General features: G+C 42.6%; 1 protein-coding gene across 4 annotated transcripts in view; it reads left to right on the top strand.

The window, feature by feature from the left end:
• Nucleotides 1–27,808, top strand: part of LOC110498090 (estrogen-related receptor gamma) — a 290,644-nt gene that overhangs the window by 191,639 nt on the left and 71,197 nt on the right. For 3 of the 4 annotated variants that reach the window (XM_036955038.1, XM_036955035.1, XM_036955037.1), the window contains exons 5-6: nt 22,561–22,671; nt 27,702–27,808. The exon at nt 27,702–27,808 is cut by the window's right edge and continues 76 nt beyond it. In XM_036955038.1, the coding sequence (XP_036810933.1) occupies nt 22,561–22,671; nt 27,702–27,808 (218 nt within the window). The remainder of the gene's footprint in view (nt 1–22,560; nt 22,672–27,701) is intronic. The other variant, XM_036955036.1, reaches the window with a different exon arrangement.

Raw genomic sequence — 27,808 nt, 5'->3', positions numbered from 1 at the left:
GTGGAAACTGAGCTGCACTTCCTAACTTCCTGCCAAATGTATGACCATATTAGAGACACATATTTCTCTCAGATTACACAGACCCACACATTTGATAAACCCCCAATTTTGATAAACTCCCATATCTACTGGGTTAAATAACACAGTGTGACATCACAGCAGCAAGATGTGTGACCTGTTGCCACAAGAAATGAGCAACCAGAGAAGAACAAACACCATTGTAAATAAAACCCACATCTAAGTTTATTTATTTTCCTCGTCTCTACTTGAACTATTTGCACATCGTTACAACACTGTAAATAGACATAATATGACATTAGAAATGTATTTTGCAACTTTTGTGTGTAATGTTTACTGTTAATTTTTTATTTTTTATTTCACTTTTGCGTCAGACTAGCGAGTTGAGACTAGTGGTGCCTTGGTGGTCTGGTCCCAGAGGAGTGCAGTGGCTGTTTCTGTCTGTGGAGACATAGGAGAGCTAATGGTTGTCTGAGACTGGAGCCGCCTGCCTGGGAGAGAGAATGTATGTGTGTAGGAGACATTCCCATAGTCACACACACACACACACACACACACACACACACACACACACACACACACACACACACACACACACACAGTCATGGGTCTATTGCTTTTGAAAATGCCTGATGTCGGTGCACTCAGACAACCAAACACAGTCAGACAACCAAACACACTCAGACAACCAAACACACTCAGACAACCAAACACACTCAGACAACCAAACACACTCAGACAACCAAACACAGTCAGACAACCAAACACACTCAGACAACCAAACACAGTCAGACAACCAAACACACTCAGACAACCAAACACACTCAGACAACCAAACACACTCAGACAACCAAACACACACAAACACTAGCACTCTAGAGGAGAGATGACTGACTGACATCCTGTGTTATCCTCAAGAGACTGTATCTGTGTTATCCTCAAGAGACTGTATCTGTGTTAGCCTCAATAGACTTGATCTGTGTTAGCCTCAACAGAGTGTTTCTGTGTTAGCCTCAACAGAGTGTTTCTGTGTTAGCTTCAACAGAGTGTTTCTGTGTTAGCCTCAACAGAGTGTTTCTGTGTTAGCCTCAACAGAGTGTTTCTGTGTTAGCCTCAGTAGAGTGTATCCTTGTTAGCCTCAATAGACTTGATCTGTGTTAGCCTCAACAGAGTGTTTCTGTGTTAGCCTCAGTAGAGTGTATCCTTGTTAGCCTCAATAGAGTGTTTCTGTGTTAGCCTCAACAGAGTGTTTCTGTGTTAGCCTCAGTAGAGTGTATCCTTGTTAGCCTCAATAGACTTGATCTGTGTTAGCCTCAACAGAGTGTTTCTGTGTTAGCTTCAACAGAGTGTTTCTGTGTTAGCCTCAACAGAGTGTTTCTGTGTTAGCCTCAACAGAGTGTTTCTGTGTTAGCCTCAACAGAGTGTTTCTGTGTTAGCCTCAACAGAGTGTTTCTGTGTTAGCCTCAACAGAGTGTTTCTGTGTTAGCCTCAGTAGAGTGTATCCTTGTTAGCCTCAATAGAGTTTATCTGTGTTAGCCTCGATATAGTTTATCTGTGTTAGTCTCAATAGACTTGATCTGTGTTAGCCTCAATAGAGTTTATCTGTGTTAGCCTCAATATAGTTTATCTGTGTTAGCCTCAATAGACTTGATCTGTGTTAGCCTCAACAGAGTGTTTCTGTGTTAGCCTCAACAGAGTGTTTCTGTGTTAGCTTCAACAGAGTGTTTCTGTGTTAGCCTCAGTAGAGTGTTTCTGTGTTAGCCTCAGTAGAGTGTTTCTGTATTAGCCTCAGTAGAGTGTATCCTTGTTAGCCTCAACAGAGTGTTTCTGTGTTAGCCTCAACAGAGTGTTTCTGTGTTAGCCTCAACAGAGTGTTTCTGTGTTAGCCTCAACAGAGTGTTTCTGTGTTAGCCTCAACAGAGTGTTTCTGTGTTAGCTTCAACAGAGTGTTTCTGTGTTAGCCTCAGTAGAGTGTATCCTTGTTAGCCTCAATAGAGTTTATCTGTGTTATCCTCAATAGAGTGTATCTGTGTTAGCCTCAATAGAGTTTATCTGTGTTAGCCTCAATAGAGTTTATCTGTGTTAGTCTCAGTAGAGTGTTTCTGTGTTAGCCTCAATAGAGTTTATCTGTGTTAGCCTCAATAGAGTTTATCTGTGTTAGCCTCAATAGAGTTTATCTGTGTTAGCCTCAATATAGGTTATCTGTGTTAGCCTCAGTAGAGTGTTTCTGTGTTAGCCTCAATAGAGTTTATCTGTGTTAGCCTCAATAGAGTTTATCTGTGTTAGCCTCAATAGAGTTTTCTGTGTTAGCCTCAATATAGGTTATCTGTGTTAGCCTCAGTAGAGTGTTTCTGTGTTAGCCTCAATAGAGTTTATCTGTGTTAGTCTCAGTAGAGTGTTTCTGTGTTAGCCTCAGTAAAGTGTTTCTGTGTTAGCCTCAGTAGAGTGTTTCTGTGTTAGCCTCAGTAGAGTGTTTCTGTGTTAGTCTCAGTAAAGTGTTTCTGTGTTAGTCTCAGTAGAGTGTTTCTGTGTTAGTCTCAGTAAAGTGTTTCTGTGTTAGCCTCAGTAGAGTGTTTCTGTGTTAGTCTCAGTAAAGTGTTTCTGTGTTAGTCTCAGTAGAGTGTTTCTGTGTTAGTCTCAGTAAAGTGTTTCTGTGTTAGTCTCAGTAGAGTGCTTCTGTGTTAGCCTCAGTAGAGTGTTTCTGTGTTAGTCTCAGTAAAGTGTTTCTGTGTTAGTCTCAGTAGAGTGTTTCTGTGTTAGTCTCAGTAAAGTGTTTCTGTGTTAGCCTCAGTAGAGTGTTTCTGTGTTAGTCTCAGTAAAGTGTTTCTGTGTTAGTCTCAGTAGAGTGTTTCTGTGTTAGCCTCAGTAAAGTGTTTCTGTGTTAGCCTCAGTAGAGTGATTCTGTGAGAGTCACGGTCCTGTCAATCACTATGTTCCCAGTCTTATCAGCACTAATACACACTAATACATGAATAAACACTAATACACATGAATACACTAATACACACTAATACACATGAATACACTAATACACACGAATACACGTGAATACACTAATACACACTAATACACTAATATACACTAATACACTAATACACACTAATGCACACTAATCCTCTAATACACACTATGATACACACTAATTCACTAACACACACAAATACACTAACACACACTAATACACACTAATACACTAACACACACTAATACACTAATACAGTGTTGTGTTTTGTTGACTAGCAACATTTTTTTCTTTCTCACTGTATCTTTGTATGTTGGACTGGGATGGATGGCTGACTACACATACATACACACAGCACCAGGTGAAGTCTGAGTACAGGAACAGGGAGCATCTCCCCTGCTATCTAATGGTTGCAAGGAGCACACACACACACACACAGCCACCTGCCCACGGCCCAGGGCATCGCTCCACTGATCTGTTCTCATTTCAGCTCTTGCCACTCCCCATGAAGACACACACACCTCTCTTTTCATCCCCTCTCCCTCTTTCTCTCTCCTCCGTTCTCTGTCGTCACATAGCATAGGAACATTATCTCAGTCCAGGACAGTAAACACTGCTGTGATCATTTATGTGTGTCTGATTTTGGTTGGATTTGGTTAATCACCTTTTTATACCACAGAAACCATTGTCTAATTCTATATAATTCTATATATAGAATTCTATATAGTTTTAAACAGGAGCCATTGTCTAAGCCTATCTAACTGTCCATCAGTCCCCCAGCCCTGAAAGGAACGGTGCTCTGTTATTGCATCAACTATAGGAGTGAAGATGAAGAGGGAAGGAGGGATGGAGAGAATGATGGAGAGAGGGGAAGGGGATGGAGGGATGGAGAGAAGGATGGAGAGAGGGGAAGGGGAGGGAGGGAGGGATGGAGAGAAGGATGGAGAGAGGGAAAGGGGGGGAGGGAGGGAGGGAGGGAGAGAGGGAGGGAGGGAGGGAGGGAGGGAGGGAGGGAGGGAGGGAGGGAGGGAGGGAGGGAGGGAGGGAGGGAGGGAGGGAGGGAGGGAGGGATGGAGGGAGGGGAAGGGGAGGGAGGGATGGAGAGAAGGATGGAGGGAGAGGAAGGGGAGGGAGCGATGGAGAGAAGGATGGAGAGAGGGGAAGGGGAGGGAGGGAGGGATGGAGAGAAGGATGGAGGGAGGGGAAGGGGAAGGGGAGGGAGAGAGCGATGGAAAGGAAAAGGGGATGCCTAGTCAGTTGTACAACTGAATGCAGAGAGGTGAGGGGGGCTGCCTTAATCGACATCCACGTCTTCGGCACCTGGGACACTGCCTTGCTCAGGGGCAGAACGACAGATTTTTACCTTGTCAGCCTTTCGGTTACTGGCCCAACAGTCTAACCACTAGTCTGAGGGAGAGGGAGAGAGCAATGGAGAGAGGGGTGGATAGAGAGAAAGGCCCTGTCCACACATCAGCCACATAACAACCTCAATTACCATAAAACTACTGAATGGCCTGCCTTACACATTACCTCTCTCTCCCTCTGTCTCTCTCTCTCTCTCCCTCCCTCTCTCTCTTTCTGTCGCTGTCTGTCTCTCTCTCTCTGCTCTCTTTCTCCCCCTCTCTCTATCCCTCTCTCTCCCTCTCTCTCTCTCTCTCTCTCCCTCCCTCCCTCTCTCTCTTTCTTTCTGTCGCTGTCTGTCTCTCTCTCTGCTCTCTTCCTCCCCCCTCTCTCTATCCCTCTCTGTCACTCTCTCTCTCTCTCTCTCCCTCTCTCCCTCAATCTCTTTCTGTCGCTGTCTGTCTCTCTCTCTGCTCTCTTCCTCCCCCCTCTCTCTATCCCTCTCTCTCCCTCTCTCTTTCTATCTTCTTCCCTCTCTCCTGAGGGAGTGTGTGGGAGTGTGGAGTGTGATAGGGAGGTTTCAAAATAGCTTTGAATAGGGAACTTTATCGATGCCATTATTAAAGATTCAACAAAACAACACAACACTAGTTGTGTTGTAGCAGACATTCTTAATAGCATTGTGTGATGGTGAAGATGCATGATGTTGCTATATTAGAGCATTTGCTTTGCTGGTGTAGAGTTACAAGGATACATTTGCCTGTAAAGTATTTGATTGTTGGTCAGTCTCTCTCTCTCTCGCTCTCTCTCTCTCTCTCTCTCTCTCTCTCTCTCTCTCTCTCTCTCTCTCTCTCTCTCTCTCTCTCACTCACACACACACACATAAACAAACACACAGTGTGTGTGTGTGTGTCGGTCATCTGAAATCAATCATGTCTCTTCTCATGTGTCTCTCTCTTTGTTGTTTTTCCTACAAAAGCACAAATGTGTCAATGGCATTTCACACACAATCCTTCAATTGTCCGAGCACACACGGAACGGCGCTGGGCCAGGGTAAAATCCATGGTGATCGGATCAGCTTGGATCGAAATATTGGTCCTCAGCAATATTCCCACGCTGGGAATGATTCCCCTTCATCACACTGTCTATTAAGCCAGCTGGACATCTGACAGCCCTACATGTCCTTGTCCTTCCTAAAGGGTTCTTCAGCTGTCCCCATAGGAGAACCCTTTCTGCTTCCAGGTAGAACTATTTTGTTTTCCATGTAGAACCCTCTGTGAAAAGGGATCTATGTGGAACTCAAAAGGGTTCTACCTGGAACCAAAGATGGTTCTTCAAAATGTTCTCCTATGGGGACAGCTGAATAACCCTTTTAGGCTCTAGATAGCAGTTTTTTCTAAGTGTGTGTGTGTGTGTGTGTGTGTGTGTGTGTGTACATTTTAAACATTATATCACAACACAACAACATCAGTCAACATCCACCTACCCTGTCCTTCCTCCTCCTCCTCCTCCTCCTCCTCCTCCTCCTCCTCTCACTCACATGGGTGACTTTTTTATAGTTCACTCAGTGACTTACTGACACTTTCAATGTGCTAACTGATCCACATGACTGTGTTAGCCTGCTAAATTAAAGCCTTGGTAACTAGGCTGACCTGGCTATAATATAATGTAATGTCCTGTCAGGGAAGAGTGGAAGATGGAGGGAGAGGGGGATGAAAAATTAAGCAAAGAAGGGAACAATGCAATAGGGATGCAGGGATGAGAGAGGAGGTGTAGTTTGTGAAAGTGACACTATAATTACAGGAACCCTCAGAGGAATTCAACCCAGCTTTCTCTTCTCCTTTATCTCTCTCGTTCTCTCTCTTGCTTTTGTCTCACTCCTCCTCTCTCTATCCTCTCTCTACTTACCCCATCCTTCCCTAACCCTTATTCTTTTCTACTTCGTATTTTTGCTGTTTCTCAATTTCTCTCTCTTCTGCGCCTCCCTTCTCTCTCTCTACCTGCCCAATCACATATCCCACTCTCATCCAGCTTCCTCAATCTCTATTTTTCTCCTCCTTTTTTCTCTCTCTCCCTACCTCTCTTCTCTCTCTCTGTCTTCCTCCCCCTCTCTCTTTACCTGGCCATTCCCATTTCATTACTGCCCCCTTCTCCTCTCCTCCTCCTCTCCTCCCCCTCTCCTCTTCTCCTGGTCATCCTTTATTATTTGAAGGCTCATTTGTTAAGAGGGAATGGTCTCTTTCTCCCTCGTCTTTTTCTTCTTTTTGTGGGCTTTGGAAATATAATTTTTAATTTGATTCATTTAGATTAAATCATTAATCAGGAGTGAGAGTGAGTTAATTTGGTGGGAAATAAATGAGGTAGTTAGAAGGGTCTTTATGAAGTGAGCGCACACTGTGGTGTGTGTGTGTGCGTGCATGTGGGTGTGCGTTTGTGTGCATGCGCATGAGAAAGGGAGGAAGAGAGCAGCAATAAGCGAGAAAGGAATAACAGGGGTAGGTCATTAGTAAATCAACTCTTAAATACTGATACAATATTTGATCAAATATTGTATGTATGCTGCTCAATAAAGGAAAAAAGCAGCAACTATGAGATTTTTTTTTTACTGCAAAATAGTATTTTTCTGTCTAGACAGACAGCAAATACTTTTATTTTTTTTGTATTTATTTCGATCTTGTCTCATCGCTGCAACTCTCCAACGGGCTCGGGAGGCGAAGGTCGAGTAATGCGTCCTCCGAAACATGACCCGCCATCAATGCTGCATCAATGTGTTGGAGGATAAACCGTTCAACTGACAACCGAGGTCAGCCTGCAGGCTCAACGCCTGCCACAAGGAGTCGCTAGAGCGTGATGAGCCAAGTAAAGCCCCCCAGCCAAAACCTCCCCTTACCCAGACGACGCTGGGCCAATTGTGAGCCGCCCTATGGGACTCCCGGTCAAGGCCGGTTGTGACACTGCCTGGGATCGGACCCAGGTCTGTGATGACGCTTCAAGCACTGCGATGCAGTGCCCTAGACCACTGCATCATTCCGGAGGCCTTACAGAATATATACACTCTACTGTAACAGTATATATACACTCTACTGTAACAGTAAATATACACTCTAGTGTAACAGTAAATATATACTCTAGTGTAACAGTAAATATATACTGTAGTGTAACAGTAAATATATACTCTGGTGTAACAGAATATATACACTCTACTGTAACAGTAAATATACACTATACTGTAACAGTAAATATATACTGTAGTGTAACAGTAAATATATACTCTGGTGTAACAGAATATAGACACTCTACTGTAACAGTAAATATACACTATACTGTAACAGTAAATATATACTGTAGTGTAACAGTAAATATATACAATAGTTTAACAGTAAATATACACTCTAGTGTAACAGTATATATACACTCTACTGTAACAGTAAATATACACTATACTGTAACAGTAAATATACACTATATTTTAACACTAAATATACACTATACTGTAACAGTAAATATACACTCTAGTGTAACAGAATATATACACTCTACTGTAACAGTAAATATACACTATACTGTAACAATAAATATACACTCTAGTGTAACAGTAAATATATACTATAGTGTAACAGTAAATATATACTATAGTTTAACAATAAATATACACTCTAGTGTAACAGTATATATACACTCTACTGTAACAGTAAATATACACTATATTTTAACAGTAAATATACACTATATTGTAACAGTAAATATACACTATATTTTAACAGTAAGTATACACTATATTTTAACAGTAAGTATATACTGTAGTGTAACAGTAAATATATACTATAGTGTAACAGTAAATATATACTATAGTGTAACAGTAAATATATACTATAGTGTAACAGTAAATATACACTCTAGTGTAACAGTAAATATATACTCTAGTGTAACAGTAAATATATACTGTAGTGTAACAGTAAATATATACTCTAGTGTAACAGTAAATATACACTATATTTTAACAGTAAATATACACTATATTTTAACAGTAAATATACACTCTACTGTAACAGTAAATATACACTATATTTTAACAGTAAATATATACTATAGTGTAACAGTAAATATATACTATAGTGTAACAGTAAATATACACTCTAGTGTAACAGGATATATACACTATATTTTAACAGTAAGTATATACTGTAGTGTAACAGTAAATATATACTATAGTGTAACAGTAAATATACACTCTAGTGTAACAGTAAATATATACTATAGTTTAACAGTAAATATACACTCTACTGTAACAGTAAATATATACTATAGTTTAACAGTAAATAGATACTATAGTTTAACAGTAAATATATACTACATTTTAACAGCAAATATATACTGTAGTGTAACAGTAAATATATACTATAGTTTAACAGTAAATATATACTATATTTTAACAGTAAACATATACTGTAGTGTAACAGTAAATATATACTATATTTTAACAGTAAATATATACTGTAGTGTAACAGTAAATATTTACTATAGTTTAACAGTAAATACATACTATAGTTTAACAGTATAGTGTTCATTTCGTACATGATAATATATCTACTGATGTTCATGCACCTCTCCACCCATCCCTCCTTCATCACTCCATCCCAGCCCCCTGTGTGCTAGCCCACTTGGAGTTCAGAGTCTCTTGACCGCTTGATGACACGACCCCTCTCTGTACCTGTTCTGTCAGCTCTTCTGCTGTCACACACACACACACACACACACACACACACACACACACACACACACACACACACACACACACACACAAACAATCACACACACACACACACACATACACACACACAAACTGCCGTGGCTCTCTTTTCGTCTGTCTCTCTTTTCAACTTCCTCCTCTTCCTCTAAGAGGCTTCTATTGACAGAGAAGGGAATAGTTCAATACAGTATGTTGGTGTGACAATGGATGTACCTACAGTACATTATATGGTGTGCCAGAGATGGAAAACACTTGTTGGTCTTGTTTCTGAAGTAATTCTTATCTGATCGAATCAAGGGTAGGAGCAGTCAATTCAGTGTGTCATCTGTATTCGCACACACACACACACACTAATTAATTCTCACTCTTCAGCTTAGCGTGTTTGCTAAGTCTCTCACGTCTGTTGTCTCTCCGCTGGTCAGCACATTTTCCCAGAATGCAAATCCCTGTCTGAGGGCGATCCAAACGCCAGCGGAAATCTGTCCCTGCACGTTCAAAGCGATGCTCCGATATTCTGGGCCCTACCTTCACAAACACACACACACTAGTGTTGCACAGTATACCCATACATCCTACTAGAATTTCTGTTACATTCGGTACTTCTGTCAAATGTGTCTCACGTGATTGAAAGGACCAAGTCTGTATCAGCATAGCTCCTTGACAGTGTGAAGAGCAGAGTTCCTGCTCTACTTAGTCATTGCTAGAGCTGTCTGAGCTGTGTTAGCTCCCCACTCAGGCTGCACACAATTTAACACACTTGAATAATGCAACACGGCATGTAGAAATGTTGAAACTTTTCATTATTGTTCGCAAAACAATGTCCTTACAGGCTAGAACACTTTTACAATGCTAGACAAAGCTGGTAGCTGCCAGGTTTAATTGCCAGCTAACTTTCCTTACTCGCTTACAGCTGAAACCAGATTGCAAAATATGCTGATATCTACAGTGAGGGCGAAAAGTATTTGATCCCCTGCTGATTTTGTACGTTTGCCCACTGACAAAGAAATTATCAGTCTATAATTTTAATGGTAGGTTTATTTGAACAGTGAGAGACAGAATAACAACAACAACAAAAAAAAATCCAGAAAAACGCATGTCAAAAATGTTATAAATTGATTTGCATTTTAATGAGGGAAATAAGTATTTGACCCCCTCTCAATCAGAAAGATTTCTGGCTCCCAGGTGTCTTTTATACAGCACACTCTTAAAGGGAGTGCTCCAAATCTCAGTTTGTTACCTGTATAAAAGACACCTGTCCACAGAAGCAATCGATCAATCAGATTCCAAACTCTCCACCATGGCCAAGACCAAAGAGCTCTCCAAGGCTGGAATGGGCTACAAGACCATTGCCAAGCAGCTTGGTGAGAAGATGACAACAGTTGGTGCGATTATTCGTAAATGGAAGAAACACAAAAGAACTGTCAATCTCCCTCGGCCTGGGGCTCCATGCAAGATCTCACCTTGTGGAGTTGCAATGATCATGAGAACGGTGAGGAATCAGCCCAGAACTACACGGGAGGATCTTATCAATGATCTCAAGGCAGCTGGGACCATAGTCACCAAGAAAACAATTGGTAACACACTACACCGTGAAGGACTGAAATCCTGCAACTCAACTCGCCGTGTTTGGAGGAGGAATGCTGGAATGCTGCCTATGACCCCAAGAACACCATCCCCATCGTCAAACATGGAGGTGGAAACTTTATGCTTTGGGGGTGTTTTTCTGCTAAGGGGACAGGACAACTTCACCACATCAAAGGGACGATGGACGGGGCCATGTGCCGTCAAATCTTGGGTGAGAACCTCCTTCCTTCAGCCAAGGCAACAAAGGAGTGGCTCAAGAAGAAGCACATTAAGGTCCTGGAGTGGCCTAGCTAGTCTCCAGACCTTAATCCCATAGAAAATCTGTGAAGGGAGCTGAAGGTTTGAGTTGCCAAAAGTCAGCCTCAAAACCTTAATGACTTGGAGAAGATCTGCAAAGAGGAGTGGGACAAAATACCTCCTGAGATGTGTGCAAACCTGGTGGCCAACTACAAGAAACGTCTGACCTCTGTGATTGCCAACAAAGGGTTTTGCCACCAAGTACTAGGTCATGTTTTGCAGAGGGGTCAAATATTTAGCAATTTATAACATTTTTGACATGCGTTTTTCTGGATTTTGTTGTTGTTGTTCTGTCTCTCACTGTTCAAATAAACCTACCATTAAAATTATAGACTGATCATTTCTTTGTCAGTGGGAAAACATACAAAATCAGCAGGGAATCAAATACTTTTTTCACTTTGTCTCCCTTGCCACCAAAAACGCATTGACTTCTTCATCTCCCTCGCCTCTCATCTGGTTTCCACTAGATTCCAAAGTCAAAGTCAAAATAAAATTGATCAGCTTTTGCTCTTCCAGCTCTGACTCTACTGACTACGTTATTGAGGAAAAAATGACTTCCTATGACTGTGATATGTGGTTGTCCCACCTAGCTATCTCAGATTAATCCAGTTGCTTTGGATAAGAGACTAAATGACTACAATGTTCATGTGAATACCTCTTTAATGATGTCATTACTTTCTTAAAGAGACGGTTCACTCTTTTAATAAAGTAAGAGATTGCTTTTATGCAAATGCTGTTGATCAGTACAATAAAATAATGTTTTCCTAGCCGTTTCCAATAGAATAAATCCAAAATGGAAGGAATTGTTTGTCATCTGTAGCCTCATGAAATGTGCTAAAACAAGCTCAATAACTCAGTGCATGCAGACACTCCTATTGAATCATTTCCATTCACCTGTATTGTGAATAGAACTAGGCTACATCTTGATTCGCCCAGTTTATCAATTGAGATTTACCATTCAACTAAATTATTACCGTTATGTTGCTTTGTAGTTAGATTGGTAAAAACAAAGTCAAATTAATTGTATGATTGTATAATTGATTAATTCATGCATACATGGCTGTCCAATAAATGTACATACAATTTTTCAAATGTAATGCCATTGAACTCAAAAGATGGCCAACGATTGAACAGAGCAGTAGCTGAGTTTTTCTGTCTGGATCCAGTGAACAGAGCAGTGGCTGAGTTTATCTGTCTGGATCCAGTGAACAGAGCAGTATCTGAGTTTATCTGTCTGGATCCAATGAACAGAGCAGTATCTGAGTTTATCTGTCTGGATCCAGTGAACAGAGCAGTATCTGAGTTTATCTGTCTGGATCCAATGAACAGAGCAGTATCTGAGTTTATCTGTCTGGATCCAGTGCACAGAGCAGTATCTGAGTTTATCTGTCTGGATCCAATGAACAGAGCAGTATCTGAGTTTATCTGTCTGGATCCAGTGAACAGAGCAGTATCTGAGTTTATCTGTCTGGATCCAATGAACAGAGCAGTATCTGAGTTTATCTGTCTGGATCCAGTGCACAGAGCAGTATCTGAGTTTATCTGTCTGGATCCAATGAACAGAGCAGTATCTGAGTTTATCTGTCTGGATCCAGTGAACAGAGCAGTATCTGAGTTTATCTGTCTGGATCCAGTGAACAGAGCAGTATCTGAGTTTATCTGTCTGGATCCAGTGCACAGAGCAGTATCTGAGTTTATCTGTCTGGATCCAATGAACAGAGCAGTATCTGAGTTTATCTGTCTGGATCCAATGAACAGAGCAGTATCTGAGTTTATCTGTCTGGATCCAATGAACAGAGCAGTATCTGAGTTTATCTGTCTGGATCCAGTGAACAGAGCAGTATCTGAGTTTATCTGTCTGGATCCAATGAACAGAGCAGTATCTGAGTTTATCTGTCTGGATCCAGTGAACAGAGCAGTATCTGAGTTTATCTGTCTGGATCCAGTGAACAGAGCAGTATCTGAGTTTATCTGTCTGGATCCAGTGCACAGAGCAGTATCTGAGTTTATCTGTCTGGATCCAATGAACAGAGCAGTATCTGAGTTTATCTGTCTGGATCCAATGAACAGAGCAGTATCTGAGTTTATCTGTCTGGATCCAATGAACAGAGCAGTATCTGAGTTTATCTGTCTGGATCCAGTGAACAGAGCAGTATCTGAGTTTATCTGTCTGGATCCAATGAACAGAGCAGTATCTGAGTTTATCTGTCTGGATCCAGTGAACAGAGCAGTATCTGAGTTTATCTGTCTGGATCCAATGAACAGAGCAGTATCTGAGTTTATCTGTCTGGATCCAGTGAACAGAGCAGTATCTGAGTTTATCTGTCTGGATCCAGTGAACAGAGCAGTATCTGAGTTTATCTGTCTGGATCCAGTGAACAGAGCAGTATCTGAGTTTATCTGTCTGGATCCAGTGAACAGAGCAGTATCTGAGTTTATCTGTCTGGATCCAGTGAACAGAGCAGTATCTGAGTTTATCTGTCTGGATCCAATGAACAGAGCAGTATCTGAGTTTATCTGTCTGGATCCAGTGAACAGAGCAGTATCTGAGTTTATCTGTCTGGATCCAATGAACAGAGCAGTATCTGAGTTTATCTGTCTGGATCCAATGAACAGAGCAGTATCTGAGTTTATCTGTCTGGATCCAGTGAACAGAGCAGTATCTGAGTTTATCTGTCTGGATCCAATGAACAGAGCAGTATCTGAGTTTATCTGTCTGGATCCAGTGCCATTCTGTGACTTTGGCTAATATGCCTTCTTTTTGTTGTTTTTGTGGTATCGCGATGGTATCGAGTATCGTGATGTTGTCTAGTATCATGATGTTATCGAGTATCGTGATATTGTCGAGTATCGTGATATTGTCTAGTATCATGATGTTATCGAGTATCGTGATATTGTCGAGTATCGTGATGTTATCGAGTATCATGATGGTATCGAGTATCGTGATGTTATCGGGTATCATGATGGTATCGAGTATCGTGATGTTATCGAGTATCGTGATATTGTCGAGTATCGTGATGTTATCGAGTATCATGATGGTATCGAGTATCGTGATGTTGTCTAGTATCATGATGTTATCGGGTATCATGATGTTATCGAGTATCATGATGGTATCGAGTATCGTGATGTTGTCTAGTATCATGATGTTATCGAGTATCATGATGGTATCGAGTATCGTGATGTTATCGAGTATCGTGATATTGTCGAGTATCGTGATGTTATCGAGTATCATGATGGTATCGAGTATCATGATGGTATCGAGTATCATGATGTTGTCTAGTATCATGATGGTATCGAGTATCGTGATGTTGTCGAGTATCATGATGTTATCGGGTATCATGATGGTATCGGGTATCATGATGGTATCGAATATTGTGATGTTGTCGAGTATCGTGATGTTGTCTAGTATCATGATGTTATCGGGTATCATGATGGTATCGAGTATCATGATGTTATCGGGTATCATGATGGTATCGGGTATCATGATGGTATCGAATATTGTGATGTTGTCGAGTATCGTGATGTTGTCTAGTATCATGATGGTATCGAGTATCGTGATGTTGTCTAGTATCGTGATATTATCGAGTATCGTGATGTTATCGAGTATCGTGATGTTGTCTAGTATCGTGATGTTATCGAGTATCGTGATATTGTCTAGTATCGTGATGTTGTCTAGTATCATGATGTTATCGAGTATCGTGATGTTATCGAGTATCGTGATGTTGTCTAGTATCGTGATGTTATCGAGTATCGTGATATTGTCGAGTATCGTGATGTTATCGAGTATCATGATGGTATCGAGTATCATGATGGTATCGAGTATCATGATGGTATCGAGTATCATTATGGTATCGAGTATCGTGATGTTATCGAGTATCGTGATATTGTCGAGTATCGTGATGTCATCGAGTATCGTGATGTTATCGAGTATCGTGATATTGTCGAGTATCATGATGGTATCGAGTATCGTGATGTTATCGAGTATCGTGATATTGTCGAGTATCGTGATGTTATCGAGTATCATGATGGTATCGAGTATCGTGATGTTATCGAGTATCGTGATGTTATCGGGTATCATGATGGTATCGAGTATCGTGATGTTATCGGGTATCATGATGGTATCGAGTATCGTGATGTTGTCGAGTATCGTGATATTGTCGAGTATCGTGATGTTATCGAGTATCATGATGGTATCGAGTATCGTGATGTTATCGAGTATCGTGATGTTATCGAGTATCGTGATGTTATCGGGTATCATGATGGTATCGAGTATCGTGATGTTATCGAGTATCGTGATATTGTCGAGTATCGTGATGTTATCGAGTATCATGATGGTATCGAGTATCATGATGGTATCGAGTATCATGATGTTGTCTAGTATCATGATGGTATCGAGTATCGTGATGTTGTCGAGTATCATGATGTTATCGGGTATCATGATGGTATCGGGTATCATGATGGTATCGAATATTGTGATGTTGTCGAGTATCGTGATGTTGTCTAGTATCATGATGTTATCGGGTATCATGATGGTATCGAGTATCATGATGTTATCGGGTATCATGATGGTATCGGGTATCATGATGGTATCGAATATTGTGATGTTGTCGAGTATCGTGATGTTGTCTAGTATCATGATGTTATCGAGTATCATGATGGTATCGAGTATCGTGATGTTGTCTAGTATCGTGATATTATCGAGTATCGTGATGTTATCGAGTATCGTGATGTTGTCTAGTATCGTGATGTTATCGAGTATCGTGATATTGTCTAGTATCGTGATGTTGTCTAGTATCATGATGTTATCGAGTATCGTGATGTTATCGAGTATCGTGATGTTGTCTAGTATCGTGATGTTATCGAGTATCGTGATATTGTCGAGTATCGTGATGTTATCGAGTATCATGATGGTATCGAGTATCATGATGGTATCGAGTATCATGATGGTATCGAGTATCATGATGGTATCGAGTATCGTGATGTTGTCGAGTATCGTGATGTTATCGAGTATCGTGATGGTATCGAGTATCATGATGGTATCGAGTATCGTGATGTTGTCGAGTATCGTGATATTGTCGAGTATCGTGATGTTGTCGAGTATCATGATGGTATCGAGTATCGTGATGTTATCGAGTATCGTGATATTGTCGAGTATCGTGATGTTATCGAGTATCATGATGGTATCGAGTATCGTGATGTTATCGAGTATCGTGATGTTATCGGGTATCATGATGGTATCGAGTATCGTGATGTTATCGGGTATCATGATGTTATCGAGTATCGTGATGTTATCGGGTATCATGATGGTATCGAGTATCGTGATGTTATCGGGTATCATGATGGTATCGAGTATCGTGATGTTATCGGGTATCATGATGGTATCGAGTATCGTGATGTTGTCGAGTATCATGATGTTATCGGGTATCATGATGGTATCGGGTATCATGATGGTATCGAATATTGTGATGTTGTCGAGTATCGTGATGTTGTCTAGTATCATGATGTTATCGGGTATCATGATGGTATCGAGTATCATGATGTTATCGGGTATCATGATGGTATCGGGTATCATGATGGTATCGAATATTGTGATGTTGTCGAGTATCGTGATGTTGTCTAGTATCATGATGTTATCGGGTATCATGATGTTATCGAGTATCATGATGGTATCGAGTATCGTGATGTTGTCTAGTATCATGATGTTATCGAGTATCGTGAGTATCGTGGTACTAAACTTGGTATCAAAGTACAAATTACAGTGTCATGACAATACGAACAATGCACAAAATGTAAACATTATTAAACTGACCAGTGTTTCATTATTAAAGTGGCCGGTGATTCCAAGTCTATATGCAGTATATAGGGCAGCAGCCTCTAATGTGCTAGTGATAGCTATTTAACAGAATTTAACAGTCTGATGACCTAGAGATAGAAGCTGTTTTTCAGTCTCACGGTCACAGCGTTGATGCACTTGTACTGACCTCACCTTCTGGATGATAGCAGGGTGAACAGGCCTTGTTCCTTGTGGGCCTCAGCGAAGTGGAGGTGTTTTTTCCTACCTTCACCACCTGGGGCAACCCACCAGGAAGTCCAGGACACAGTTGCACAGGGTGGGGTTCAGACCCAGAGCCTCCAGCTTAAAGATGATCTTGGAGGGTACTATGGTGTTGAATGCTGAGCTATAGTCAATGAACAGCATTCTTACATAGGTATTCCTCTTGTCCAGATGGGATAGGGCCGTGTGCAGTGCGATGGCGATTGCATCGTCTGTGGATCTATAGAGGTGGTAAACAAATTGAAGTGGGTCTAGGGTGTCAGGTAAGGTAGGGGTGATATGATCCCTGGCCTCTCAAAGCAATTCATGATGACAGAAGTGAGTGCTACGGGGCGATAGTCATTTCGTTTCTTGGGCACAGGAACAATGGTGGCATCTTGAAGCATGTGGGGACAGAAGACTGGGATTGAATATGTCCATCTCACCCCTTCTCTCCACAACTTCTCGTCTCTCCAAGTCATCTGTATACTTCTGTATACTTCTGGCCCTTCTTTGGACACTGTGTTAACTAACCTCCAGACGAGCTTCAATGCCGTACAACTCTCCTTCCGTGGCTTCCAACTGCTATTAAATGCAAGTAAAACTAAATGCATGCTCTTCAGCCGATCGCTGCCCACACCTGCCCGCCCGTCCAGCATCACTACGCTGGAAGGTTCTGACTTAGAATATATGGACAATTACAAATACCAAGGTGTCTGGTTAGACTGTAAACTCTCCTTCCAGACTCACATTAAACATCTCCAATCCAATAAAATCTAGAATCGGCTTCCTATTTCGCAAAAAAGTATCCTTCACTCATGCTGCCAAACATATCCTCGTAAAAAAGACTATCCTACCGATCCTCAACTTCGGCGATGTCATTTACAAAATAGCCTCCAGCACTCTACTCAACAAATTGGATGCAGTCTATCACAGTGCCATCCGATTTGTCACCAAAGCCCCATACACTACCCACCACTGCGACCTGTACACTCTCTTTGGCTGGCCCTCGCTTCATACTCGTCGCCAAACCCACTGGCTCCAGGTCATCTACAAGTCTCTGCTAGGTAAAGCCCCGCCTTATCTCAGCTCACTGGTCACCATAGCAGCAACCACCCGTAGCACACGCTCCAGCAGGAGCAGGTATATCTCACTGGTCATCCCCCAAAGCCAATTCCTACTTTGGCCACCTTTCCTTCCAGTTCTCTCCTGCCAATGACTGGAAAGAACTACAAAAATCACTGAAGCTGGAGACACGTATCTCCCTCACTAGCTTTAAGCACCAGCTGTTAGAGCATCTCACAGATGCAGAGCCCATCTGTAAATAGCCCATCCAACTACCTCATCCCCATACTGTATTTACCTCATCCCCATACTGTATTTATTTATTTATCTTGCTCCTTTGCACCCCAGTATCTCTACTTGCACATTCATCTTCTGCACATCTTCCATTCCAGTGTTTAATTGCTATATTGTAATTACTTTCCCACCATGGCCTATTTATTGCCTATATAGACTTTTTTTCTACTGTATTATTGACTGTATGTTTGTTTATTCCATGTGTAACTCTGTGTTGTTGTATGTGTCGAACTGCTTTGCTTTATCTTGGCCAGGTCACAGTTGTAAATGAGAACTTGTTCTCAACTAGCCTACCTGGTTAAATAAAGATGAAATAAAAAATGTAAAAATCTATCTCCCCTCATCTCCTCGTCTCCTAGTCATCTATCTCTCCTCCTCTCCTCATCTCCTAGTCATCTATCGCTATTCTTCTTCCCTCTTCCACTCCACCTTTGTATTAATGGACTGTGAGAGTAAGAGTCCCCCTCCCTCTCTCCATCCCTCTCCCTCTACATTTCCCCCTTTATCTCTCATTCCCTCTCCCTCTACCCCTCCTTCTTCCCTCCGTCTCTCTGTCCCTCTACTTCCCTATAAATTTGCTAGATGCCAGAAGGGATTCTACCACCGCTATGAAATCCTCAACAAGTCTTGTAATGTCTTCATGGTCATCTGTGGGTTTCTAGTAAATGCCCAAGAGAAGAGGATCATTTAAAAGGAAACGAACACTCAAGTCAGACAATAGGCCTATCTGTCTGCTTCCTTAATTAAAACCCTAAGTGTCTTGTAATCAGGCGCAGATTTATGACATGATGAAATGAATTTCCTCTCCGTCCCTCCTCCTATGGGTTTCACTCCCCTCCTCCATTTCTCTCCTCTCCTCCAATCCCCCTTAGCCCTCCCTCTCTCCTTCAATCCCACTCCTCTCTCTCTCTCTCTCTCTCTCTCTCTCTCTCCCCCTCTCTCCTTCAATCCCACTCCTCTTTCTCTCTCTCTCTCTCTCTCCCTCTCTCCTTCAATCCCACTCCTCTCTCTCTCTCTCTCTCTCTCTCTCTCTCTCCCTCTCTCCTCCAATCCCCCTTAGCCCTCCCTCTCTCCTTCAATCCCACTCCTCTCTCTCTCTCTCTCCCTCTCTCCTTCAATCCCACTCCTCTCTCTCTCTCTCTCTCTCTCTCTCTCACTCCCTCTCTCCTTCAATCCCACTCCTCTCTCTCGCTCTCTCTCTCTCTCTCTCTCTCTCTCTCTCTCTCTCTCTCTCTCTATATATATATATATATATATATATATATATAAATATATATAGCTCTCTCTCTCAGTTAGGTCGCCTATAAATGTGTTACAGTCCTGTAGCTGACCATACAGTATGTGAAAGCCATCAAACCATACATGTCAGCGTGCAACGTGCATGTTTTTCAATCCCACTCCTCTCTCTCTCTCTCTCTCTCCCTCTCTCCTTCAATCCCACTCCTCTCTCTCTCTCTCTCTCTCTCTCTCTCACTCCCTCTCTCCTTCAATCCCACTCCTCTCGCTCTCTCTCTCTCTCTCTCTCTCTCTCTCTCTCTCTCTCTCTCTCTCTCTCTCTCTCTCTCTCTCTCTCTCTCTCTCTCTCTCTCTCTCTCTCTCTCTCTCTCTCTCTCTCTATATATATATATATATATAGCTCTCTCTCTCAGTTAGGTCGCCTATAAATGTGTTACAGTCCTGTAGCTGACCATACAGTATGTGAAAGCCATCAAACCATACATGTCAGCGTGCAACGTGCATGTTTTTCATCATACAGTAGCATGCAAAAGTATTCACCCCCCTTTGGCATTTTTCCTATTTTGTTGCCTTTACAACCTGGAATTTATATATATTTTTGGGGGGGTTGTATCATTTGATTTACACAACATGTCTACCACTTTGAAGATGCAAAATATTGTTTATTGTGAAACAAACAAGAAATAAGACAGAAAAACAGAAAACGTGTATAACTTTTCACCCTCCCAAAGTCAATACTTTGTTGAGCCACCTTTTGCAGCAATTACAGCTGCAAGTCTCTTGGGGTATGTCTCTATAAGCTTGGCACATCTAGCCACTGGGATTTTTGCCCATTTTTCAAGGCAAAACTGCTCCAGCTCCTTCAAGTTGGATGGGTTCCGCTGGTGTTCAGCAATCTTCAAGTCATACCACAGATTATCAATTGGATTGAGGTCTGGGCTTTGACTAGGCTAATCCAAGACATTTAAATGTTTCCATTAAACCACTTGAGTGTTTCTTTAGCAGTATGCTTAGGGTCATTGTCCTGCTGGAAGGTCAACCTCCGTCCCAGTCAAATCTCTGGAAGACTGAAACAGGTTTCCCTCAAGAATTTCCCTGTATTTAGCACTATCCATCATTCCTTCAATTCTGACCAGTTTCCCAGTCCCTGCTGATGAAAAACATCCCCACAGCATGATGCTGCCACCACCTTGCATCACTGTGGGGATGGTATTCTCGGGGTGATGAGAGGTGTTGGGTTTGTGCCAGACATAGCGTTTTCCTAGATGGCCAAAAAGCTCAATTTTAGTCTCATCTGACCAGAGTACCTTCTTCCATATATTTGGGGAGTCTCCCAGAGGCCTTTTGGCGAACAGCAATGTTTTTTTCCGGCCACTCTTCCGTAAAGCCCAGCTCAGTGGAGTGTACGGCTTAAGGTGGTCCTATGGACAATCTCCGCTGTGGAGCTTTGCAGCTCCTTCAGGGTTATCTTTGGTCTATTTGTTGCCTCTCTGATTAATGCCCTACTTGCCTGGACCGCAAGTTTTGGTGGGCAGCCCTCTCTTGGCAGATTTGTTGGGTGCCCTATTCTTTCCATTCTTTAATAATTAATTTAATGGTGCTCCGTGGGATGTTCAAAGTTTCAGATATTTTTTTTAGAACCCAACCCTGACCTGTACTTCTCCACAACTTTATCCCTGACCTGTTTGGAGAGCTCCTTGGTCTTCATGGTGCCACTTGCTTTGTGGTCCCCCTTGATTAGTGGTGTTGCAGAACAGGTGTATATATACTGAGGTCATGTGACAGATCATGTGACACTTAGATTGCACACAGGTGAACTTTATTTAACACATCATGTGACTTCTGAAGGTAATTGGTTGCATCAGATCTTATTTAGGGGCGTCATAGCATAGCAAAGGGGGTGAATACATATGTACCACTTTTCCGCTTTTTATTATGTATCATTTTTTTTGTTATTTTTTTCATTTCACTTCACCAATTTTGTCTATGTCCTTTACATGAAATCCAAATAAAAATATATTTAAATTACAGGTTGTAATGCAACAGAATAGGAAAAACGCCAAGGGGGATGAATACTTTTACAAGGCACTGTAGGTGTGTTTGTGTGTGTGTGTGAGTGAGTGTATCTGGTTACAGCTCGTTAGCAGTAGAAGCTGACAACAGCTCTATGTCGTGGGCCTTGACATTTTTCTGTCTACGCTAGAAACTCACAATTTCACTAATGTGACATCTTACTAAGACCCCCGACTATTCTGGGGGGAGAGTAGTGTGTGTGGGTTCATTTTTTTAATCAACCATAGTAGAAAGGTAGAGAAAGGTGTGTGTTTGGGGGGTGCGTTCATGAGTGTGTGTGTGGTTCCTTTTGAAACTTCTAAATTCAGCCCGTTGTCTCTGACTGCAGAGAGTTCTCTAGAGGGAACAGGATCCTCCACTACACCTACTCTGCTCTCCTCTGCTCTTATCTCCTCTCCTCTGCTCTTATCTCCTCTCCTCTCTCATCCCAACATAACATGGGCCTCTCCCTGTCCACCTTTAAGTGGTAACCAAGGAAACAGCCAATCCCAGGAGAGCTGTGCATAATTAAATTAGGGCTCCTTTGTGTGTCAATTAATTAAAGACAGAGATAGGTCTTTAAGGTGGAAAGACTAGCTTGAGAGAGGGGGGTTAGAGAGAGAGAGAAACGAATAGATATATTTTTACTGCTATAGCACCTTGATAAATTAGCGACTGGCTAAGGCCACAGGATACTGTAATAAAGGGATGATAACAACCAGAACGATCCCAAAACACACACATCCATTTCCTCTCTTTCTCCTTGGTTATGATTTATCTTTGCTCATATGTAACTGTTTAACCTGTCTGTCTGTCTGTCTGTCTGTCTGTCTGTCTGTCTGTCTGTCTGTCTGTCTGTCTGTCTGTCTGTCTGTCTGTCTGCCTGCCTGCCTGCCTGTCTGTCTGTCTGTCTGCCTGTCTGTCTAGGTGTGCGGCTGGACCGAGTGCGTGGTGGCAGACAGAAGTACAAGCGCCGGATAGACGCTGAGAACAGCCCCTACCTCAACCCTCAACTGGCCCTGCCACCCAAAAAGCCATGTAAGGATACACACACACACACACACATATTTTGAAGACACACACACAGATATTGCGGAGATGTTCCTTCCTGGTAGTTATACACATGATCACACCTTGGAAGGTTTTTTGAAGGAGAGATGGGGAGAAGGAAAGAGAGAGAGACATAAATATTAATGTCAACAGATATAGTGTAACTTTCTGAGAGTGTAACTTCCTGAGAGGGGAAATTAATGTATGAGAACGCAAGGGCAAGTGATGAAGCGACATTGGAAAGAGATAGAGAGGGAGACGAAAAGAGAGAGAGAGGCCTAATCCAGATGTAATCCAATCTGGCAAAGACATCACTACATTTACTTTCTAGTCATTTAGCCGACGCTCTTATCCAGAGCGACTTACAGTAGTGAGTGCTTACATTTTGTACTTTTTGGTATCAAACCAACGTTTACCGCTCTCCCTCTCTTTCTCTCTCCGTCTCTCTCATCAGCCATCTGCCACTCATTGGGCAAACAGACAGACGCTATCTCTGTTCCTCTCCTCTCTACTCTTCTCTCCCCGCGAGGTGCTTGCTGGCTCTGCCTCATAAACCCTTTTACTTAATGCTAGAATATTCTTGTGGAACACAATATGCTGTACTGCATAAAAGCTGAAGAAATAATCCAAATAATTATTGGAGGGAAAATCACATTAGGAATGTGGCTGCTGGAGTAACCCTGTGGCTTTATCCCACCTGATCCTGATCCTACTGCTAGCCAACACAGGCTTTACTCTGTCTCTGTCTCTGTCTCTGTCTCTCTCTCTCTCTCTCTGTCTCTCTCTCTCTCTCTCTCTCTCTCTCTCTCTCTCTCCCTCCTTCTCTCTGTCTCTGTCTCTGTCTCTCTCTCTCTGTCTCTCTCTCTCTCTCTCTCTCTCTCTCTCTCTCTCTCTCCCTCCTTCTCTCTGTCTCTGTCTCTGTCTCTCTCTCTCTCTCTGTCTCTCTCTCTCTCTCTCTCTCTCTCTCTCCCTCCTTCTCTCTGTCTCTGTCTCTGTCTCTCTCTCTCTGTCTCTCTCTCTCTCTCTCTCTCTCTCTCCCTCCTTCTCTCTGTCTCTGTCTCTGTCTCTGTCTCTCTCTCTCTCTCTCTGTCTCTCTCTCTCTCTCTCTCTCTCTCTCTCTCTCTCTCTCCCTCCTTCTCTCTGTCTCTGTCTCTGTCTCTCTGTCTCTGTCTCTGTCTCTGTCTCTGTCTCTCTCTCTCTCTCTCTCTCTCTCTCTCTCTCTATCCTTCTCTCTCTCTCCCTCCTTCTCTCTGTCTCCCTCCTTCTCTCTGTCTCTGTCTCTGTCTCTCTCTCTCTCTCTCTCTCCTTCGCTCTCTCTCCCTCCTTCTCTGTCTCTGTCTCTGTCTATGTCTCTGTCTCTGTCTCTCTGTCTCTCTGTCTCTCTGTCTCTCTGTCTCTGTCTCTGTCTCTGTCTCTGTCTCTGTCTCTGTCTCTCTCGCTCTCTCTCTCTCTCTCTCTCCTTCTCTCTCTCTCCCTCCTTCTCTCTGTCTCTGTCTCTGTCTCTCTCTCTCTCTCTCTCTCCTTCGCTCTCTCTCCCTCCTTCTCTGTCTCTGTCTCTGTCTATGTCTCTGTCTCTGTCTCTCTGTCTCTCTGTCTCTCTGTCTCTGTCTCTGTCTCTGTCTCTGTCTCTGTCTCTGTCTCTGTCTCTGTCTCTCTGTCTCTCTGTCTCTCTGTCTCTCTGTCTCTCTGTCTCTGTCTCTGTCTCTGTCTCTGTCTCTCTGTCTCTCTGTCTCTCTGTCTCTCTGTCTCTGTCTCTCTCTCTGTCTCTGTCTCTGTCTCTCTCTCAATTCAATTCAATTCAAGGGCTTTATTGCCATGGGAAACATGGGAAACATTGTATTTACAATGGTGTTTGTTCTTCACTGGTTGCCCTTTTCTCGTGGCAACAGGTCACAAATCTTGCTGCTGTGATGGCACACTGTGGAATTTCACCCAGTAGATATGGGAGTTTTTCAAAATTGGATTTGTTTTCGAATTCTTTGTGGATCTGTGTAATCTGAGGGAAATATGTCTCTCTAATATGGTCATACATTGGGCAGGAGGTTAGGAAGTGCAGCTCAGTTTCCACCTCATTTTGTGGGCAGTGAGCACATAGCCTGTCTTCTCTTGAGAGCCATGTCTGCCTACGGCGGCCTTTCTCAATAGCAAGGCTATGCTCACTGAGTCTGTACATAGTTAAAGCTTTCCTTAATTTTGGGTTAGTCACAGTGGTCAGGTATTCTGCCGCTGTGTACTCTCTGTGTAGGGTCTCTCTCTCTCTCTCGCTCTCTCTCTCTATCTTTCTCTATCGCTCTCTCTCTCAATGTCACCAAATTGAAACACGATTCAAGCTAGTCAGTGGATCAGAATTCTGTCTTCCCTGTCTTCAACATTCCAACACTAGATTTAGTGAAGAAGTGAAGAAACATCCATTCCCCTCTATTGTTCATAAGCGGAGTTTATTAGCACTTATTGAGCCAGTATGGTGAATACCTACAGTAACAGCCCTAGTACGACCCAGGCCAAATGCAGCCGTCCACATTGAATATCCACACATAACAAAGGCTAGGGGAGTTGAAATGGGGTGGCATTGATTGTAATTAAGAAAACATTAAATAAGATTTATCTACAGACTGATAGAGCTCTAGTCTAGCCACTCTCTCTTTCTCTCTTTCTCTCTGTCTCTGTCCCTGGAGTAGGGGCTGCTCTAGTCGATATGCAAACAACCCCCTCTCTGCCTCACTCTATCCATCTATCTATCTCTGCCTATCTTGTTCTCTCCACCTCTCTTTTAATCACGTGCTCTCTCTCTCTCGACTTTGTGTCTTTATCTAGTTTTGTGCCTCCATCTCTCTCTTCCCTCTCTCTCATCCCACTCTCCCTTCCACCCCTCTCTCTTCCCTCTCTCTCTCTCATCCCTGTCTCTCCCTCCCACTCCTCTCTTCCCTCTCACTCTCTTTCCCTGTCTCTCTCTCTCTCTCTTTTTGTGCCTCCACCTCTCTCCATCTCTCTATCTCCCCATCTCCTCTCTCTCTCTCATCTCTCTTTCCATCTCTATATTCCCCCTCTCTCTCCTCTCTCTTCATCTCTCTATATCCCCCTTCTCTCTTCTCCCTCTCCATCTCTCTATACTCCCCCTCTCTCCATCTCTCTCTCTCTATCTCTCTCTCTCTCTCTCTTTCTCTCTCTCTCTCTCTCTCTCTCTCTCTCCACATCTCTCTAATATCCCCCCTCTCTCCTCTCTCTCCACTCCCCCTCACTCTCCTCTCTCTCCATCTCTCTCTCGCCATCTCTTGCTCTCTCCTCTCTCTCACTCCACTCTCTCCATCTATCTCCCCATCTTTCTCTCTCTCTCTCCATATCTCGCTCTCTCCTCTCTCTCCCTCCTCTCTCTCCATCTCTCTCTCTCCTCTCTCTCCATCTCTCTCTCCTCTCTCCATCTCTCTCTCTCTATCTCCCCCTCTCTCTCCTATCTCTCCATCTCTCTATATTCCCCCTCTCTCTCATCTCTCTCCATCTCTTTCTCTCTCAATCTCTCTCTCTCCTCTCTCCATCTCTCTCTCTCCCTCTCCCTCCTCCCTCAATACCCTCTCTCCCCTCTCTCCCCTCTCTCTCTCTCTCCCCTCTCCATCTCAGTGGTATTTTGGTTCAGTAGCTCATCATGATCATCTGTCATCTGGCTGCATGATTAAGCAGCAGATTCATTTGAATACAGGAGTGAGACTGCTACTAATTGTCCGTAGCGAGCTCATCTGCAGATATGATTTCATTGGAATTGTTTTTGTTTTATTTAACTTTCCCTGTGTCCTACATGATAAACACTCCCCATGCCGTCTTCTTTTGTGTGAAACAATGCCTCTGTCACTGCCCTGTCTATGCCCCTCTAGTTCACTGTGCCAACTTGATTCAAACTGTTCCAACACATACATCATTTTGTGAATATTGTATTTGGGTTGAGAAAATCCTTGAGCTTCCATCACACTGTGCCAGTAATTTACAAAAAAAGACAACTGAAGAAAAATAAAGCAAACTGTTGTGAAATGACAATAATATGATTGTTGCATTAATAGCATCATAGACCTCTACAATACCAGTAGAACGTATACATACCAGTAGAACGTACACATACCAGTAGAACGTAAACATACCAGTAGAACGTACACATACCAGTAGAACGTACACATACCAGTAGAACGTAAACATACCAGTAGAACGCATACATACCAGTAGAACGTACACATACCAGTAGAACGTACACATACCAGTAGAATGTAAACATACCAGTTGAACGTATACATACCAGTAGAACGTATACATACCAGTAGAACGTACACATACCAGTAGAACGTAAACATACCAGTAGAATGTAAACATACCAGTAGAACGTACACATACCAGTAGAACGTAAACATACCAGTAGAATGTAAACATACCAGTAGAATGTATACATACCAGTAGAACGTACACATACCAGTAGAACGTATACATAACAGTAGAACGTACACATACCAGTAGAACATACACATACCAGTAGAACGTATACATACCAGTAGAACGTACACATACCAGTAGAACGTATACATACCAGTAGAATGTAAACATACCAGTAGAACATACACATACCAGTAGAACGTAAACATACCAGTAGAACGTACACATACCAGTAGAACGTAAACATACCAGTAGAACGTACACATACCGGTAGAACGTAAACATACCAGTAGAACGTACACATACCAGTAGAACATAAACATACCAGTAGAACGTACACATACCAGTAGAACGTACACATACCAGTAGAAAGTAAACATACCAGTAGAACGTACACATGCCAGTAGAACGTACACATACCAGTAGAATGTAAACATACCAGTAGAACGTACACATGCCAGTAGAACGTACACATATCCATCAGCTGAACCTATTCGGTTGTGATATTAACAACACAACAGGATGGTGATCATCTCCTGAGTTTTCTCCATGTGTGGGTGTGTGTTGATTTGACCCTGTCTTTCTGTTCTCTCTCGGTGGTCACCCAGTTCCCTTTGGCTGCCTTGCAGATAACAAGATCGTGTCGCACCTGCTGGTGGCTGAACCAGAGAAGATCTACGCCATGCCAGACCCCACCGTCCCCGACAGTGACATC

This window comes from Oncorhynchus mykiss, chromosome 19 (genome assembly GCF_013265735.2).
Source record: "Oncorhynchus mykiss isolate Arlee chromosome 19, USDA_OmykA_1.1, whole genome shotgun sequence".
Classification (NCBI taxonomy): Eukaryota; Metazoa; Chordata; class Actinopteri; order Salmoniformes; family Salmonidae; genus Oncorhynchus; species Oncorhynchus mykiss.
This window is presented reverse-complemented; position numbering and strand designations above follow the sequence as displayed.